The sequence below is a fragment of the Cuculus canorus genome, chromosome 1 (genome assembly GCF_017976375.1).
Source record: "Cuculus canorus isolate bCucCan1 chromosome 1, bCucCan1.pri, whole genome shotgun sequence".
Classification (NCBI taxonomy): Eukaryota; Metazoa; Chordata; class Aves; order Cuculiformes; family Cuculidae; genus Cuculus; species Cuculus canorus.
The window spans coordinates 77,460,596-77,479,404 of record NC_071401.1 but is presented as its reverse complement, the minus strand read 5'-3'; the positions used below and the strand labels follow the sequence as shown (position 1 = coordinate 77,479,404).

Below are 18,809 nucleotides of genomic sequence, written 5' to 3'. Positions count from 1 at the left end.
CTTTGAATAATGGTTAGCTGGAGAACCAGTGGGCAGACTGTGAGAAAACTTTAAGTATGGGTATTTTAAGGACACTAGCAGAGTTTTGTAGTCTTCTGATTTCCTTTTTTTTTTTTTTTTTCCCTGAGTGTATTTGTTCAAACTGGGTGGGGAACCCAAACCCTTATTAAACCCAGCTGAGGACTGTTCCTTAAACAATAATCACATGTAAACCAATGACTAGCTATTTTAGCCTCCTTAGAAATAGTTAAACATGTGGTAAAAAAGGGGAATTATTATGTTGGCACTGCAGTAGGTTTAGGATTAAAGTAATCTGTTTTATTTCTGGAAACAATGAGGCCCCTCTTCTTTTTGTAGCCATGTTAGTAAGAGAAGTGAGCTGTTATGCAAACAGGCTACGGGGAGCTGCTGCTGTCCCCAAGGAAGGATTGCCGTGTCCTGGTGTTGAGCTAGGCTGGATGCAGATAAAGAGAAGGCAGGCTTGAAAGGGGAGCACTATGTAGTTAATCTCATGCTAGCTTTAAAACTAACATCTGACAGAAAGGGTCACAACAAAGGAGTGATACAGAGCAAAGAGTGAGCATGAAATGAGTGAGTTATTGTCGTTCAATGAGCAATTTGAAGTGACGCATGCAAATGTTTGGAGTGGACAGTATCTGACTTTCTGCATACTGTACAGCGTGAGTAAGTTTTCAGCAAAAAGCAGTGTATAGCTCCTGGTATGAATAATGGGAAATGTCTTCCACATTTCTTGCTCATCTCCCTGGTAGCTCATAGCTTTGTATTACTCTAAATACCATTCTTACTACTGTTATTGTCAGTACTTCACGTCTAGCAGGATAATTGGGTTTTTCTTCACAGCATCATTGTCATAAATGACAGATGAATCCCAAGAAGCTGAAATTTTGTTTTAGTTTGGATCAGAATCCTAATATTTAGATGATTCTTTGAATCGTACATGAACGAGAAATCTCTAAACCTGAGTGGAATATGTGACGAGTACAGTGTTTTTCATGCTTTTTTAGACACTTTTGCTTTGAGCTACACCTAAAATTAAAGAGACAGCAATGCCCCTTAAATATCGTGGTATTTCCAGTGGGGGAAAAAGGGGATCAAAGTGTAACTAAAAGCTCAATCTAGTTTAAGTAAGAATAGTCCATCTTCCTATATGCAGGATTATGAAATAAGCAGGGTTGTAGTGTATTTTTCCAACTGAAAAAGATGTGAGATTTTCTGTCATAACAGAGAGAAAAAAGAATATATGTTGTCTAAAAGTAGATTGATGAGTGAAAACCATTTTGGCTAATTACAGACTTCTAAAAGTTTGATATCTAAGTCTACTCTGCCTTTATAGTTAATAGAATCCTCTTCAGAAGACCATTTGCTGACCTGTCTTAGATGCCTATCTTAGGATGAGATGAATGGCTCTCTGCAGATCTCTGTTCCTGTGTATTGAAAGGAACTGAGGGTAACAACATTTTCAAAACACTGGAGCTGTGAAATAGAATTTCAAAAAACTTTTAATCAGACAGTGTGGAAAAGAAGTAGAGTGATTTCTGATGTGTGCAGAGATAAAGGGCAGGAGCTCTGGAAAGCAGGGCTCTACTTCACTTAGGTTTTGTACTGTTTATTTGTTTTATGAGTTTGTTATTGGTAAGACTGAAGAGAATGCAGGAAGCGATTTGTTCCACATCAACTTCAAAATAACTTTGAAAAAAATATTTGTATTCCAATACAAATCTTCATTCCTTTTTTTTTATTTTATAGCATTACTCCAGGACCTTGTAACAACAGTTTATGAATTCAGTGGTGACGTTCAGAAAATGAAGAATAGATAGATCATGGTGAATAGATTCTTTCTTTTTTTTACCTCTTTGACCATTTCAGAATCACTTCACTGACTACTTGACCTCCATCATATTTTTTGAGACATCTGAAACAGTTGTATATCTCTGAAGAGCTGCTCTTTTAAATATTGTTTTCCAACAGCACAGCCAGTCCACAAAGCTTCCCTCTCTTCTCCCTAGTCTATACTGACCTAGAGCTCTGAATGGGTGATATATATATTTGTAAAGCAATGACATATTTATTGTATTATCCAGAATCCTGTAGGGCCACAAAATTGGAGATATATTGTGCTTGGAACTGCCAAACCCCTGTTTTTCAGGGCCACAAAATTGGAGATATATTGTGCTTGGAACTGCCAAACCCCTGTTTTTCAGTTTGATACAGGTTGTTGGTTATAATGCAGTTGGTGACACTGTAACCATCTTACAGTTACTAAAAGACTTATTTAGGTAATTTAGAGACCTCAGACCATTTACCATGCATAGCTTTTACTTTTACTATAGAGCTAGACATATACTATTCAGTTATCTAATTTGGCAGTTAGGAGATAAAAAATACTTCATTTATATGACTGTAAATGCCAAGTAGTGATTTACATCAGTGTAAATTGTGCATGCTGTTCTACCACTCGATTTATAATATTTTAACTCCAGTCTGCAGGGAGGGTAGGAACTTCAGTGTGATCAAAGTATAGTTAACCTCACATGTTCTAAAAGAATTCTCTGAAACAAAGTAGGGGTCATAACTGTAAGAGGTAGTAAGCACTGAAGTGGTTGAGTGGGACAGTAAACAGGATTTATATGCAAAAGTTTAGAATAATCCACACAGCTCCTACGTGACTCTGCTTCTCAAATATTGTTATCTATTTGACTCGTTAAAGTCTAACTGTATGCTCTCATTGCTGGTTTTTTTCTAGCAAGCCTGGAAGCTGAAAAGCGCACTATCATAGTGGGTATGCAAAGGATGAAAGCTGTGCATGAAGCAAGGCTCCCAGTCACCCTCCCAGTTCACAAAACAGACCACCACACTCACTGGAAGTTATGGAGGGAACATTGGCTGTAAGATGAGGGAGCAAACCCAGGTGGCATCTGTCCAGGAAAAAGAAGTTACCACACTATGTGTTCAAAGGGCTTGAAGGGATTTTTAATGACCGCATGTAGCCAGGACTTCAGTTTTACATTGTGTGCGATACCTGAAATTATATTCCTAGCTTAGTTCTGGAGCTGTACAAGCTGTCACAATCTTGGCTTGGAGGGAAAGAGTGACATGTCTTTATTCACTGCTGAACTCTGTGGCACCTGGGAGCTGCTGGAAGCTTGCCATCTCCCTGCCAATAAGATCTGGCTCAGCTAGTTTTATGAGCTCTGATGAGATCTCAACCATGTGCTATGTTGCTGCAAGTGTTGGTAATGTAACACTCTTATCAGAAGTGTAAGGAAATGTTCTTTTGTTTGTTTGTTTGTTTGGTCTTTATTGAGCTAGCTACTCAGTTGATGAGACTGACAAAAATGTGCAAAGGACACATACCACATTGTGCATGGATGTCTGATCACATGGATTTTATTTTGAAGAGCAAACAGAACGCTTGAACAAGTCATCCTTTGTTGCTTTAAGTATGTGAAAGTGTCCCTGTGCTGACTTATTGCATTTTTATTAAAGTCTGTTGCTCTTCCATGGCAATTTATGTTAAATATTTTTCTTCTTTTTTCTTATAAAGACATGAAGTTCACATAATGAGAAATAGACACATTTTTAACCTTTTTTGACCAATCTTTTGACAGCAACATGATTAGACCATGTCAAACAATAAGTAAATAAACTTTTTTGAATTACCCAGTTAAACAGTAGAACAAATGAGAAACATAACTAGGGTCCTCCTTGGGTAAAAAAAAAAAAAGTTACAATAATCTAAAGATACTTGGGTCTGTGTTGTTGCATAAGAGAAATCAAAGTGAAAACATTTTTTTTTTTTACTGGATAAATAAAAACTTCTAAATGATAGTTCCAAAACATTCTCTCTTTACCAAAAAACCAATCATAATGGCATGTCCAAATGTATAGAATACTTCTGTTTCACGGTGTGCCAACAACTGCTCTCATGAGCTGTATTGGCGGATTTGAGCAGAAGAGGAGCTGCAGATGAGACACCCAGAAGGTGAACTTCTGGATAGGATACATTCAAAGATCATTATCAGGGTGAAAAGGGAATGCAAAGAAGAGAGTCCTCTAGCCATAGAGCATATAGATCGCAATATCTCCAGCCATAACTATGTTTAACAACCTTCATCTCACCTTTTCCCAAACTCCTATTAGTATCGAAGGTGCCCGTAACAGAAAAAGAAAAAATAAGGTTTAGAGATAATACACTTCTTCACACATTCAAGTCTTTAAGAGATGTCTGAGGAATGATGCTAGCTCTAGGTCAAGGCAAAACAGAGAATTACCAAAGGCAGAAAAGGGCATGAAGACTAGGAGGGACTATGAGGGGACAAAAAAAGAAACAGCTTTGATATTGTCTCTTCCACATTTCCTGTCGGTGGTAGCAGATGCTGCAACACTATTTCATGAAAACCTAAGCGATAAGTGACAGGGAAAAAAGGCTGAATCTCCCTCCACCATTTTTTGCTAGGTTAGCAGGAACTTAAATTCTTGATGGCATGTGTCTGGTTTTACATAATCTTTACCCACTTCTCTAAAGAACTTTTTTATTTCAGTTATGTCTGGATCAATTGGGCTAGAACAGTAGAATTGCATTAAATGACCCCCAAATAGACATTACATGGCAGGAAAAATACATTTTTATACTTTCTAAATCAAATATTGTAAGTGTCTAGGGGAAGAGGTTTTATCTTCTATTAAGTCAGAACTTAGACACAGGAATTCTGGGGTCTTCTTCCATATTTGTCACTGATTTTACTGAAAAAGCTGGTGTCAGTTGTGAATGTGGTTACAGTGGCCATCTGCATTTATAAAACCCTGTACAGACATGACCCTTTATAATTCAAGCTACTACCAACCTCAATCAATACTGAAGATGTCTGGAATAATGAGTATTGCCTACATTAGTGGTGTCTGCAGCTGGGCTTAGAAAGGCTTTAAGAGAAGACTTTCATATCTCTGCTCAGAAAAAAACTCTTCACAACCTGTCATGAGTGACTGAGTTTGTCCCTGTCCTCTTCTCCTCCTCATGGAAACTGGTGCTGGACTTCGCAATTCTCAAAATTTTTTTATTGATTCTGTTCAGACACTTCATGAGCAAACATATTATTTTACTTTTTTTTTCCTGAGTGAAGAAATTCAGATCCATCTGATGTGCAAGAGTGTGAAGAGAGGATAAAAAGAAGACAAATCCTGCCTTAGCTATGCAGGATGAGTTATCTCACTTTACGGGGAAGACATTTAATAGAATGACTCGCCTGAGGATCAGCAGTGAGTTTGTGGCAACGCTGTATCTCCGGAATGACTGAGTTGCAAGATTATCCTTCTCCAATGCCAGCTGTCATTTTGATATATAGAGGTATTTTATTTTTTAAGATACAAAGATGATTCATGCTAATATGAAAAGGAAATGGCTTCGACAGGGAAAGTACTATCCTTCCAAATGGTTGAAAGTAAGTTTACAATGAATAAACTATCTTTGTATCCGGAAAGACTGTTTTCCTGTCATTAACTTATTTGTATAAATTAAAATCCTGTGTTGTGGCAGTGTTTTCTGTATCTTATCTCTGTCATAACAGGTCAATAAAAATAAATTCTATTAATGTTTTTTTATGGCAAACTAAAATTCTGTTGAGATTTACTCATTAAGGTAGGGGTAAAATTCTTGGAGAGGCTGAGCAGCTGAGACTCCTATGGCTCCACTGCTTACCACCATCTCACTTTGAAGCCCCAAATTTTACATAGTAAATGATCCAATCACCTACTAGAGTTTAGAACTGTCAGAAGTTAATACCAGCACTGCAGACATAGCTGCCAAATATTGCACAATAAAACAAAATAAATGGAAATAATCTTTCAGGAGTGCCAATAATTTAGATTTACAGGGTAATCTGTAGGTATTGCAACTCCTAACAGATTGCCAAAATACTGTTTGGAGACTTCTATTTCAAATATTGTATATTTTATTATCATTTTGAAGGCTAGGAAATTGAGGAATAAATTAAAGGGCTAAGATGGGGAAAACAAATACTTACAGATTGGATTTAAATGTGTGGAAGTGTGAAGCAAGGCTCCCTCTTTTGAAAGGATTTCATTAATGTTTAATTAGCTGAGTTGCAAACTGGAGCTTGCTCCTCAGCGTCCCCTTGCACAGGCACAGCATGTAATGTTCTCTCTCTCAAGCAGAAATGCAGGCTTTGGTGTGGTTATTGAGTGGTAGCTCACAGGTGGTGTTTTTCACCAGCTGGTCTCAAGGCTCTTCATAAAGTTACCATTATAATGTCATCACTGAAGACAGGGGATGGATAGATATCTATCTTAGGGTTACCGAGGAAATCAAGACAGAGATCGTTGTGGTGGACAAGATACTAGGCTGTGTTCCTCAAATATCTAGAGGTGAGAGAAAGCTGGGCATTCTGAACATCACTTCATTTTCCTCATTGATTTCTTAGTGCCAGAAATGAGACCCTACTCCTTCAGGCCCACCAGCTGAATGTTTTCTGGGTTTTTTTCCCCACTGCTGTTAGCACAGAGGTAGAAAACCATCTACAATCAAGATGAACTACTCTGGACAGCCTGGTTTTGTCCAGTAATGAGCTTTACATGAGTAAGGTGTGCAGACAAGAAGCAGATGCTCATCTTTTTCTAGACATCTGCCTGACGTGCTGGGCAAGCCCTTTCGGAGCCCAGCACATCTCCACACAGTAAGCAAAGCCCAGGTTGGCCAACTCCGCTTGCATACATGAATTTTAGTCTGTGCAAAGCTGAGCTATGTCTAAGGAAGTCTGGCTAACCCATCCTATTCTTCAGATATAATTTCAGCATTGTGATATGACTATAAACAGCCCTATTGTAATAATTACTTACACCATATATTTTAATTCTTTTTTTTCTAAATGTACTGATGTACAGCCTGCATTACAGATATATGAGATAATTATATTGACCAAGTACAAGTATTTATGAATATATTAGACAATAAAACATAAGTGCATGCTGCATTCTACATTAACACAGCTGTGATGGCTGTTTATTAACCAGTGTCATCTATATAACAGATAATGACAAAAAACATGGTCTAAATGTCAGTGGCTCAGCAGAATCTCAAGCAGCTAGGTAAGTGTGTGGTCATAAAAGGGCTATTTAACTTTTAGAAAACTTACGAGGTGAAAACCAAAATGCCAGTGTTAGTGTTAAAAACCACAAGACTCTTCAATGAATTAGTCGACATTCAAAAAATTCTGGTTTTATACACATGAATATATACCTCATTCCTGGTTTTGTATGTACACAGTAGTTAGTGTTGCTATACCTAGGTATCTAGGTGTAAAATATATGCAAAATCTTTATATGATGCTTGAAGAAATCTTGACTTCCTGGAAAGCTGGAAAAATGTGCTACCTCAGAAACCAATAAAATAGACAGTCAGATCTCTAATGCCAACAGCAAGAAATAAGATTAAAATATAATAAGTCAAATAAATGTTAATTATACAATCTGGAGATGCTCTTTGACTATTTTACTGAGTAGAGTTTGTTAGCAATTTTTTTTCCTATGAAGGAATGAGATTAATAATAAAACTCATGCAAATGAATTAATCATTGTTTTCATAGTGCTAATGGCCAGATTTAGTAGCATTATGGAGAGGGCAAAATCTTATTGTACATAATCAAGCACAGTGCTATACTAATATTATATTATTTTTAGTATAGAAAGTTACTGTAGTATCTCAGGTGTTCAGGTTTTTCAGCAGTAGATGATTTTTCACCAATTCACTGAAGCATAGTAAGTTCAACAAACGCTTCACAAACAGTAATTCAAAAGACATCACAAAGTACATTTCATATCACTTTACAAATATTGTCCAAACCAACCTGAATGCTATAATGTATGAAGTCTATTGCTTAAAGACACAGTTTATAAACAACTCTAACTTTTTCTGTGATGCTTGAGTCAAATGCAGGGATTCCACCCTGGGCAGGACAAAGTAGCTCAGTGTTTCATTGAAAGAAGATGAGAATACATTAACAAATGTTAACCTTCCTGCATCTTTCCAGCTAGAAGCACTGTGTTAATGGGAATACCAGAGACTATTGGCCATCAAAATCATTGGACTTGTGCTACTTTTCATTTACAAAGGATCTGATTCAGTGCCCTTGGACTGGTCTGTTTTTTTCTTGTGGATTACAGTGTATGTTATGCTGTATATGAGTAGTATTACAGGCTTAACCAGAAGACAAAACAAAATATGTCCATGGAAATCTATTTGATTACCTTGTTGAACTTGAGTCTATATTTACTATAGTAAATACAAATATTAGAAAAATGGCTTAGAAAGAAAAGTTATTTTATGTACATCACTATATGATATATGTTAATGAATCCATTTCTTTTCATGCCAACACCTGAACACAATAAAGGCTTAAAAAATTTGAAACAAGTAATCCGAAAGCTAGAGTTTTGTTAATAACTTCTTCCCGAAGAAAGGCTGTAGTTTTCATCAACTGGTGTACTTTTGTCAGAGAAAGTCCATTTTGTACGCCTTTAAATCACTTAGGTTAAAATACCCAAAATTTAGCAGACCTTAAGAAATCATTGACAAATTCAGGACTTTTTCAGAACTGAACTCTAAAGATTAGATGCTGTGGACAGTGCAAAGTGACAGCAAGCACAGCAAAGTATGAGAGGGAAAGACAAACCATTAGAAGACAAACCATTAGAAGACAAACCATTAGAAGTGAAAATATGATGGATCTTTCAGAATGAAATCCTGCTTTTCTTTTGGTTACAATAACTGTGAGGAACGGCGGGGGGTTGGGGGGAATCTCTTGATTGTTGTATGGCACATTTCATTAATATCAAAGCCCACAGTTTTAAATCCAACACGAAAGGCTGAGAAAATACTTGATTAACGGGAATCATCGAAGGAAGGAAAATATAAAGGTCAGATATTTCCAGTTACTGACTGATTGACTGGGTCAATGACAGCAATCATTAACTGTCAAGAAGTGCCCTTCCTGTCGGCATCTGTTACATAAAAATGAAATACAAAGCAATGTAGATCAGAAGCTATTAGATGATCACATGTGGAAGCCGGTGTGCGGAACGCTATGGCATTTACCATGATAAATTTGATACTAATGCTCTTTCTTTTGCTTTCTCCCTAGTTTACCTGCTTTTTCCCCATGCAGCCACACATAGATATAGGCCATACAAAAACATAAGAAAGTGTCACCAAATGGGTTGTGGTGGTCACTGTGCAAGATGAGAAAAAAATCTGAGATTAATCAAATGATTAATCAAATGATTAATCTTGTGTTAATAGGTAACTGAGGAGATGTGAAGATTTTGAAAGCAAGGACAAAAAGGTATAATTGGATGTGGTAACTTTTGTACTGAACAGAAGAACTGCTGGGAAGTAGAAAAACAAGTAATTATAAAAACAAAAAAGGATTAAGGAGATTTTTTTTCCTGCTGGGTACAAGCACCTGGATGGCAGAGAGCCTAGAATTGGATTACCTTTGAATTTTCTAAATTGTTTTCATGGGAGGAACTTTTGTGACCCATATGAATTTGAGAGAAAGCTTCTTAGAGACAACAAAAATTAATTTATAAGAAATGTTCCCTCCTATATAGATGCTCAGGGATATACTGACTGCTCAGTACTGCTTAACTTTTTTTAAAGTCTCTTCCTGAGTAGGTCAATGAGTTGCAGAGCTGAAATTCATGACCTTCAGCAAGGTCTGCAGATCTTGAAAAGAATGTGTTCCTTCCTCATGTTTTAAGGTATGTTTTCAAAGCCAGCTTAACTTTAGAAATAAGTAAATAGCAACTTCCAAAATAAAAAATCGCATCAGACATTTTTCTCCCTCCTGCTGCTGCTTTTACACAGAAAAAAAGTGCCATTTGTATTTTTCCAACTCAACGTTATATTTGACTGTTGAAATTTATTTTTTATGTGGGTAAAATATTTGGTTATGAACACCAGGTAAACTGATATGTAGTCACAATAAATCACAGCAATTTTTTTTTCTCTTGTAGAAGGCTGAATGGTTGACAGCTGGAGAGATGTTTTCCTGTGTCAGTATTGGTAGGGATGTCAGGCATTTTCTCTAGAGAGGGATGATGCTACCTGTTCATCTCCCACTCACCTCCCTTACACTTCTGGGTGCAGCTGGTCAAAGTTGGAACTAGACAAGCCATTTATACAAAGTACATTAGCATCCTTTAAGCTGTGCTGTTCCAGCTTCAATATATCAATGTTAACAAAATATTAATGCTGGATTTTTGCCATAAAAGAAAACTAAATCTCATTTGAAATACAAACTTGTCATGCAATGCACTGGGTTGCCCCTGCTCCAGATCCCAGGGAACAATGGCAGGATCTCAGTAAGACCCCAGGCAAGCTGTGCAGCTCTAACCTCTTTGCTAAAAAGCATTTGTGGAAATACAGGTATTTAGAAGTAGCTGTCCCTCCTGCAGAAGGTTCTTGCACACCAGAAAAAAACTGTCAAAGCTTTTAATCCGGCGTTTCCTCCTCTGGAGAGCTGAGTTTGCAAGGCACAGCTGTTGTACTAGCCCCCTCCAGCAGTGCTGTGAGATATAACCAAAAGGGATAAGAAGGGACTAACCCAGACACACACAGATATCTTTGCTTGGGCAGTCACATCTGCAGCCCCAAGCAGGAGCTCAGAGTCTCCTTAACCTCATCTTCCCCACACTGAGAATGGTGGTACTTCAGATACAGCTCCGCAAGTTGTTCACGGTAGATCTGCCGACCGAAGGAGGGACTGACCGATAAGGCCTTAAGTTCCCTACCTGACGCTGCTGCAACCTGTCGTTCACGGTGGAGTGAATTTGTCAGTAAAGCCGCAGCAGGACCAAGCAGAAGTGTTTGAAAGAAAAAGATTGCTGAATAGCCCCTACTGCCCTAGCCAGGCTGCAAATGAATCCTGAAACCAAGCAGAGATAACTCGCCTTCACATTACACGGCTCTGACCCTGAAGCCCTGAGATAAACAGGATGTTATTTAAATAGAGGACTAATATATAACATGCATTGATTTTGGAGGGAAGTTATTTATTCAGTTTTTCAGCATACCAGGCATGTTGGTTCAGCAGGGAGAAGCTTGTGCTGCGCTTCCAAAATGCTCCCCAGACTTTACCTGGAGGATCATCACAAGAATAATTAGCTCCTGTGTCTGTTCATCTGGAAAGGCAAGGGGTCCATACGGACACTGCAGGTGTAAAGGGCAACTGCTGTGTTAGAGAAAGCATAAGCAGACTGACTGATGAGAAAGCCGTGATTAGCCTTTGTGCTGATAAATGCAAAGTTTCTTCCAATTATAAGACCTTTATGGGTTGGTTGTTTCGGGGCTTTTTTTTTTTTTTCTAGATAAAGCTTATACTGGTAAGGTTTAAATATTTAAATGAAATTGCTTCTCCATACTTGCTGACTGTGAACAGCAATTAAATTTCCTAGCAGGAATACAAGTGATAAATATGAGTTGTGTTTTGCATGGTATTTATAGAAAAATAATCTCAGAGTTTGTATTCACAAAAGAAACCCCCTTGTAATAGTCACTTATATCCTCTCATAAAGAAGAAACCACATCTCCTGACCGATGTCACTTCTTTTTTGTAAGGTGTTCGCTATGCATAAGCAGCAAGTGAACAGCAGATAAAAAATTGCTGCTGAGATTCTACTAATGACTATTAAATATTATGGTCTATGTTTATAAACAAAAGGAAAAAATTAATCAATTACATATGTTATGTAATATTTTAGAGCAATTATTTGGTTTTGATGAAAAGCACACTCTAATGCCTTTAAAGATATGTGTACATATGCATCAATTAACAACATGTACCCCCTACAGTATGATTCATACCATGCAATGTGAGTGTTCTTCATGCAAAAAAAATCACAATTTCAGCCTAAAATTAATACAGGTATACCTTGCGTGCAGCATACTAATAGCAAAAAATATTGCAGAAGATTTAGTGCAAGGGGAAAAAAGGACTGTAACATGAACCAATAATTTCTTCACTTAATCCAGGAATAAAGATAAAAGGAGAAGAGAAAAATACAGTTAACAATCTTCCCCAGGGTGTTTGAGTGAAGGAAGTGCTGAACTGTGAATCAGAATTGAATAGACAGAAACATTAGCTCCTTTCAGAAGGATGTTTGCTTTACAGAGATCAGATATTGTAATAGCACAGAGCTGGCTCCTTGCCTATGCTTTGCAGCATGCAAATGAATATTTTCCTTTCGCAGCATCTCTGCAGTAAAAACACCATGAAATCACAGAAATATATGCAAGAACTGTTTTAAATGACCACTGATTCTTCTGTCAAACACTAGAAACGTCTGATGCTCGATTTGCAGAGCTGCAGGTAAGAGACCTCTATTCCAGACTCACTGTCAATGGAAGCACCAGTAATCAATACCTCTGAAAACTGGGCTCAAAGAGGAATATTATGAGGCACGTTAGGATGCAGGTTAGTGCCAGACAACTCTCTAAAAAAACATGCTTACATGCTATTGACTTGAAGAGGAGCAAGAATGTGTTTACATTGCAGAGGAGAGTTATGCTCCGCCCCACCAGTTCCCCCCTGCCTTGCTCTGAGTGATGTCTAGTTTGTTGTGCTAAAGACCAGGATGTCTCAGCCCATGATAAGCACTGCTCTGCCACATCCGAACCTTTGCAAAGCTGAGCTAGCTTGTTTTGGGCAAGATTTGATACTGAGCTTTTATTGCTAACTGAAACTGAACAACCTAAAGATACTCTTCTGCAGCTGTGCCAATTCAGTGTGTTAAAACACTCAGGACTGCTGAAAAGCTGTGTTTCAGTTGGGTCTCCTGATTTGAAAGCCCAGCAACTAGCTGGCTGCTCTCAATATGGAAGGAAAAAAGCCTTTTCTGTTTACCAACACTGTCAAGGCTGAAGTCACCACTACATTCTCTGCCACTGTCAAGTATTGTTGGAAGGAAGCACATCACAGAGAAAGGATCCAAAATGTGTTCTTGACAATTTAGCCGTGTATCTGATTCGCTAATACAATCTTTTATGCTTGCACTGTAATTGCCTGCAGCTCTCTTGATTTCATTAACATCATTAACCAGTATTTGCCTTACATTTAAATGACACATCTAGAACTTCTGAGAGGCAAATAAACTTATTTTCCATAAGCTACTTCTAGCATATTTCCTCTCCAGTCTGCTGTCAACACCATTACAGTGTCACTCAGATTGGAAGGAAATTCAGGAGTTCTCTATTCCAGCTTCCTGCTCAAAGGAGGGCCAACACTGAACACCTTGCCAGGTGGCCTTCATAGAATCAAAGAATGGTTTGGGTTGAAAGGAACCTCAAAGATCATCGAGTTTCAGCTGCCCTGCCATGGGCAGGGACACCTTCCAGTAGATGGGGTTGCTCAGAGCCTCATCGAACCTGGCTTTGAACACTTTCAGGGATGGAACATCCATGACTTCTCCCGGCAACCTGTGCCAGTACCTCACCACTCTCACAGGAAAAAATGTGTTCCTAATATCTAATCTAAACCTACCTACCCTCTTTCAGCTTAAAACCACTACCCCTTTTCTTAACGCTGCACTTACTGACAAAAAGACCCCTCCTAGGATTCCTGTACGCCCCCTTTAGCACTGGAAGGCTGCTATAAGGTCTCCCTGGACCCTTCTCTTCTCCAGGCTGAACGCTAACCCTCTCAACCTGTCCTCATAGCTGAAATGCTCCAGCCCTCTGATCATCTTTGTGCCCCCCCTCTGAACTTGTTCTAAGAGAGCCATGTCCTTCCTGTGTTGATAACTTTTGAAGAAGGCTATCAGTCTTTGACCTTTTTCAAGAAAAGTAGCTCTTGTCATAGTGGTTTATTTTGTTTTCAGTTGTAGGTCACCAGCTCAAAGACTGCCGTTGTGTTCCTATCCAACACGGCCTCAGTGGTTTGTGTTTGGTGTCATCCCATCCTTTCACTAATGCATGCTAATGGTCTAATGTGAAAAGATACCCACAATCACTTACAGTACTCTTAGGAATATTGGAACTACTGACTGAAGAAAAAGATTCAATTCCAACCATTTAAAATTAATGTAAGTTTTCCAGTAGATACAAACATGGCATAACTGAGATTAACAGTGAGCTGATTTTTGTTCCCACGTCTATCTTCTCGGTGAAGTGTCTTTTACAGAGTTGGTCACAGAACAATATTATCCATTTGCCTTTTCAGGGACTTTACCACAGTATGCAAATAGTTCAGGCACAAGAATGGCTTCAAAGTTTATTCAACATGAACGTGCAGGAAGAGGGAAAATAACAGACATGAGACATTTAGGGCAGCCTCTGTGAATTCACTATAGGTCTGGGAAGACTGTCAATACTGAGGGCTTGTGGCAAAATGCTGTGAAAGTACAGGAACAAAATCAATTGCAGCCAGAATTTTTCCCTCCCAGTACACATGACAAAACTATTTACAAGTGGCTTATTTAAATCTAGCCAGAAGATAGCTATTTCACAGCCCTATTGAGCAGAAATGATCCCTAGTGAGTTAAGGAAGGTCACAGATCCAGTTACATCACCCAGATGATCTCTCTGAGAGAGTGTTTGTAACACTTGCTCTACCTTGCCTTTGCTTCAATGTGGATGGCTTGTGACAGCTGTTTTTACTGTCATTTTTTTGCTGTCATTGTCTTGAGCTTGCTTCATCCTTACACATAATGATAATGATCATGAGTACAGTGTGAAAAAAAAAGAAAGAAAGAAAGAAAGGAAGAAAAAGAACAAGTCTTATCTAACGGTCAGAACGGTCACTAAGACCACTGTTTTGGAAACCCTCATTTAACCTAAAGCTAAAAACTGCCTTAAACACCACCCATGCTGCAGTCATAGATTTCTGTCTGGGCACCTCTCCATAATCCCAATGCAAACTACTGCAAAGGCTAGCGAGCTAATAGCTGATCTGGCTCAATGCCAGCCTAATTTTGACTGTCCCCTTTAGAAGTCTAGGGCATCTCTGCATTAGCAAGTAGCATAGCATAATTGGAGAGGATCTATAGAGCAAAACAGTGGTTGCAGAGGAGACACGTTTTAATGATTTTACTTCAGAAATCTCTTGTTTGGGCTCTACACAGAATGCCCAGTGGTTGGTGTGGCATGTGCCTCACTGGACCCCATTTCCAATGTTTTCTCAGAGAGATATTCACTTTGTGTGCTCCAAGAACACTTCACCCTGAGCATGCAAGTACCATTAGCAGGGCAGGGTATTTCCTTCTGAAGTTCACTCCTGATCTGAACCAAACTGTTAATATAAACACATTCATGAATCTCTTAGGAGTGGGAAGAGATTTTGACTGTAGAGTTAATAAAAGCATCATTCTCTGCTTGCACTCTCTGTACAGGGTTAAAGACATGGCTGTTAAGTGGTGAACCATTATGACTGCTAGTGGATTATTTTTTCCTTCATTACTGGAAAAGGTAGAACTACAGACTGCTTTTCTATTACATAGTTAAGTATCTCAAAGACATTCATGTTAGGAAGTATCTGCCTTTCTGTAATTTGAAAGTTGAAAAATGAGCAATACGAATCACTGATTTTTTAAGTCCTTTGCCATCATGAGCCTTTTCTGTCACACTTTGATACTAACTGGCTCCTAAAGCATATTCAACTTAGGCTGGCACTGCCAGAGATTGTCATCTTCCAAGTATATCCATAGAGGGATGCCTGTTCTTATGATGCTCCATGAGTCAGGAGTGATGCTCTGGGGACAGCACTCTGTGGCTGATTTGGGCTGGGGGTGGGGGATGTTTATTGCTGCCAAATCACAGAAACCACTAGCACTGTTTTCAAAAAAGCTCTGTTTAAGCTCCTGAAAGCTCACTTCACAGTCAGCTTGATGGGCATTCAGAAAAGATTGTGTCAGAATCAGGAAAACACTCCAACATATATGCATGACCCTACTGCTCAACTGTTGCAAGGAAAATTATGAGATATACCACTTTCTTTAGAGTTTTTTGTTGTTGCTGTTTGGGGTTTTTTGCTTGTCTCCATTCTGAACTCAATGAAGAAAAGTTGTTTATAGAGATAAATGGCTTTCACAGAGATGAAGACTCAGCCATTTACATCAAGGAGCATATGCCTAATGAATCTTTGTGGGTAGGGACTTCATAAGCGGTTAGGGAGCTGTGTTACTGACTTCAAGAGAGATAGCTGAGTTCTCTGGAAAAAGCTCAGCCTACCTCCCTAATGGCTGAATTTTGGTTCTGCAACAGATAGTACAGAGGCTTGATGACTGTACAAGAGCCCTCATTTAATGCACTGTGTATCCCTTTTTTTTCCCTAGCACTCCTCATCCAGATGATCAAAGAATTGAGACTGTAATGACTGTGTCTGAATATATCCTTTCTTTTTAACCTTCCAAATTCCTTATCAGTATTACTTATGCTTGGGCAGGACTTGCCAGCTTTATTCATGTTTTAAGGAGAATGTGCATAATAAAGAGTTCTACCTCTTACTCATGGCTCTATTGTAGATCTTGTACAAACACTGCCCACTCATTCCAAGCATCTTTTGTTCTGACGCAATGTGCTCAAAGAATTACAATTGGGGGAAAAAAACCCACATTTAATGAGCAGTTCTAAGCCTGCTGAGCATAACTTCAATGCATATGAACTTCAATAACTCCACCTATTGCATACGGTCCTTGTAGTTAGGGTGCCCTTAAACCTTACTCAAAAAACATGAATTTGCAAGCACGCTTGACCCTAACAGAAATGTGAAGGAGTCTATAGTAAGACAACCCTATCTTTCCATCAATTTATTTCAGAAATCATCCTGCAGGGGTTTTCAGTTACCCCTTTAAACTGGCAGTGGTTGCTTTGCTTCAGATGGCAGCTCAACAGGCCTTGTAGACAAATTATGTGGAGCCTCTGGGAGACCAAGGGCACAGCATTAACCCAAGCAGGTCCCCTCTGTGTGTGTAGCTGAAGCAGCTGGCACTCCATTGCTCCTGGGAATGTGCCGATTTGGATTCCAGCTGTATTGACTGTTCCAGGCTCAGTTTTTGTTCTCTTGTCTTTGGAGAGGGGAAGGTGGGGAAAGGCTAGTATTTATGAATATGCTTCTGTATTTGCTGTTCTTTTTATGTCTCTGTTTCTGTTCTTTTTTCAGACTATCCAGTTCCTGTATGCACCTGCAGCATCCAGCATGAGGGGGCAAGCTGACCCCACAGCAGTGGTCCATCTGCCTTTGAGTGCAGAGAGTGGAGGAAGGATGGACTTTAGGTTGATAAAAAAACTATCTAGAATTCTGGAATTTATTTAAATGCACTCCAGAATATGCCAGCCTTTTCACTGGAGAACTGCAAAGCTAAAGTCCCTATTTGAAAGGTTTTTTAGCATAGATTTAAAACTTGCCTTGATAAATGAAGATAAAAGATAGACGAACCTTATGATCATATGGTTAATGAAAACGTACAAATACCTCCAGGCTTATCTTATTTTGTCTTGTTTATGGAAGATTAAATAAAGGCAAAAAAAAGAAGTTAAATAATTTACAAAAAAATAAAAGAAAAGCCATTACTGAAAGACCCAGAGTAGGTTATTACAGCTGCAGTCCAGTTCCATGGGAAAAGACACATCTATTCAAATTGAAAAGAAACATCCTTATCCAAAACTTTACAGTTCTTTAAGATCTGGATTATGCAAATTTTAAGTTTCTTTCCACACTGCTATTCAGTAAGTCCTAGTTTTAAACCCATTTTAGAAATGAGAAAACACAGATTAAGAAAAAAAATTACCTAATGAATATTTGTCTGAAGACTTGTATTTGGTGGAACTGGAAGCAGAATCCAGGCATACTCATTCACAGCCCTCATAAGTTTTGGAAGCCCACTTTTGGCAAATAATGCAGTGAGATACACTTTAAAGAAACATTTCCAATGCTATGAACCAATGTGCATACAATACAGGGAAATCTTCAATAATTTATTTAAGATATGAGTTCATTCTTTAAAGACAAACATACCACACAATGTAAAGTGAAACTAGCTTCATAACTTTCAGGATCTTTCAAACGCATTTGTTAAATAAAAACATGCTTGCTAAAAAAGCTATGGATTCTTTACACTTCTCAGTCAGCATTCTTTGGAGAAATAAAATACCCCATTCCTTTCTTCACTTTCTGAAGTTCACTCCAGTTCTTTGGCATTTTCAGTAAGTTATCTAGGACGTTTTTGTTACTGTTTGTTGAAATGCTACTTAGATTAGTTTAATTCAAAGGTCAAACATTTTTCAATGTTTCATTGTCATTTCAAAACATGTCTTATCATTAAGGGCACAGAAGCGTGAGTATTTAAAACCATATTGCCCTTGCAAAGTATGCATATATTTAAATACTTATATTCCCATTAACTTAAAATATGTAGTACAGATGTATTAGCTTACTCACTGAATCACGGTAAAGATTCCCAATGGATTATCATAAACGTCCATTGTATTTAAAGTTGATGGAAGCAGTTGGCGAAGGAACAGCTCCTGGGACTCAGCAGTCTCGCTCAGCAAATCTGTGCCTCTTCTCTTGCTCTACCCTTTACACGGGGGGTCTCTGTATGCCTTGCTCAGCTTCACCTGGTTCAGCTCTCCACATCAGATTGGCTATCAAACCACTAACATTGCTGTTGGTTAGGAGCTACCAGAGGCACTGGCCAGCAGCCGGGAACCCCGGGGGGATTCTGCTGCAGTGACGTCCCCACATGTCAGTCCATGTCGATGCCACTGACAGGGGAGGATCAAT

At 38.6% G+C, this 18,809-nt stretch overlaps 1 protein-coding gene across 2 annotated transcripts in view; it reads right to left on the bottom strand.

The window, feature by feature from the left end:
- Positions 1 to 18,579, bottom strand: part of FRMPD4 (FERM and PDZ domain containing 4) — a 349,158-nt gene extending 330,579 nt beyond the window's left edge. The window contains exon 1 of one of the 2 annotated variants that reach the window (XM_054078055.1): positions 18,465 to 18,579. In XM_054078055.1, coding sequence (XP_053934030.1) covers positions 18,465 to 18,508 — 44 coding nt within the window. In that variant the 5' untranslated portion in view covers positions 18,509 to 18,579. The remainder of the gene's footprint in view (positions 1 to 18,464) is intronic. The other variant, XM_054078031.1, reaches the window with a different exon arrangement.
- Between the last annotated feature and the right edge of the window lie 230 nt (positions 18,580 to 18,809).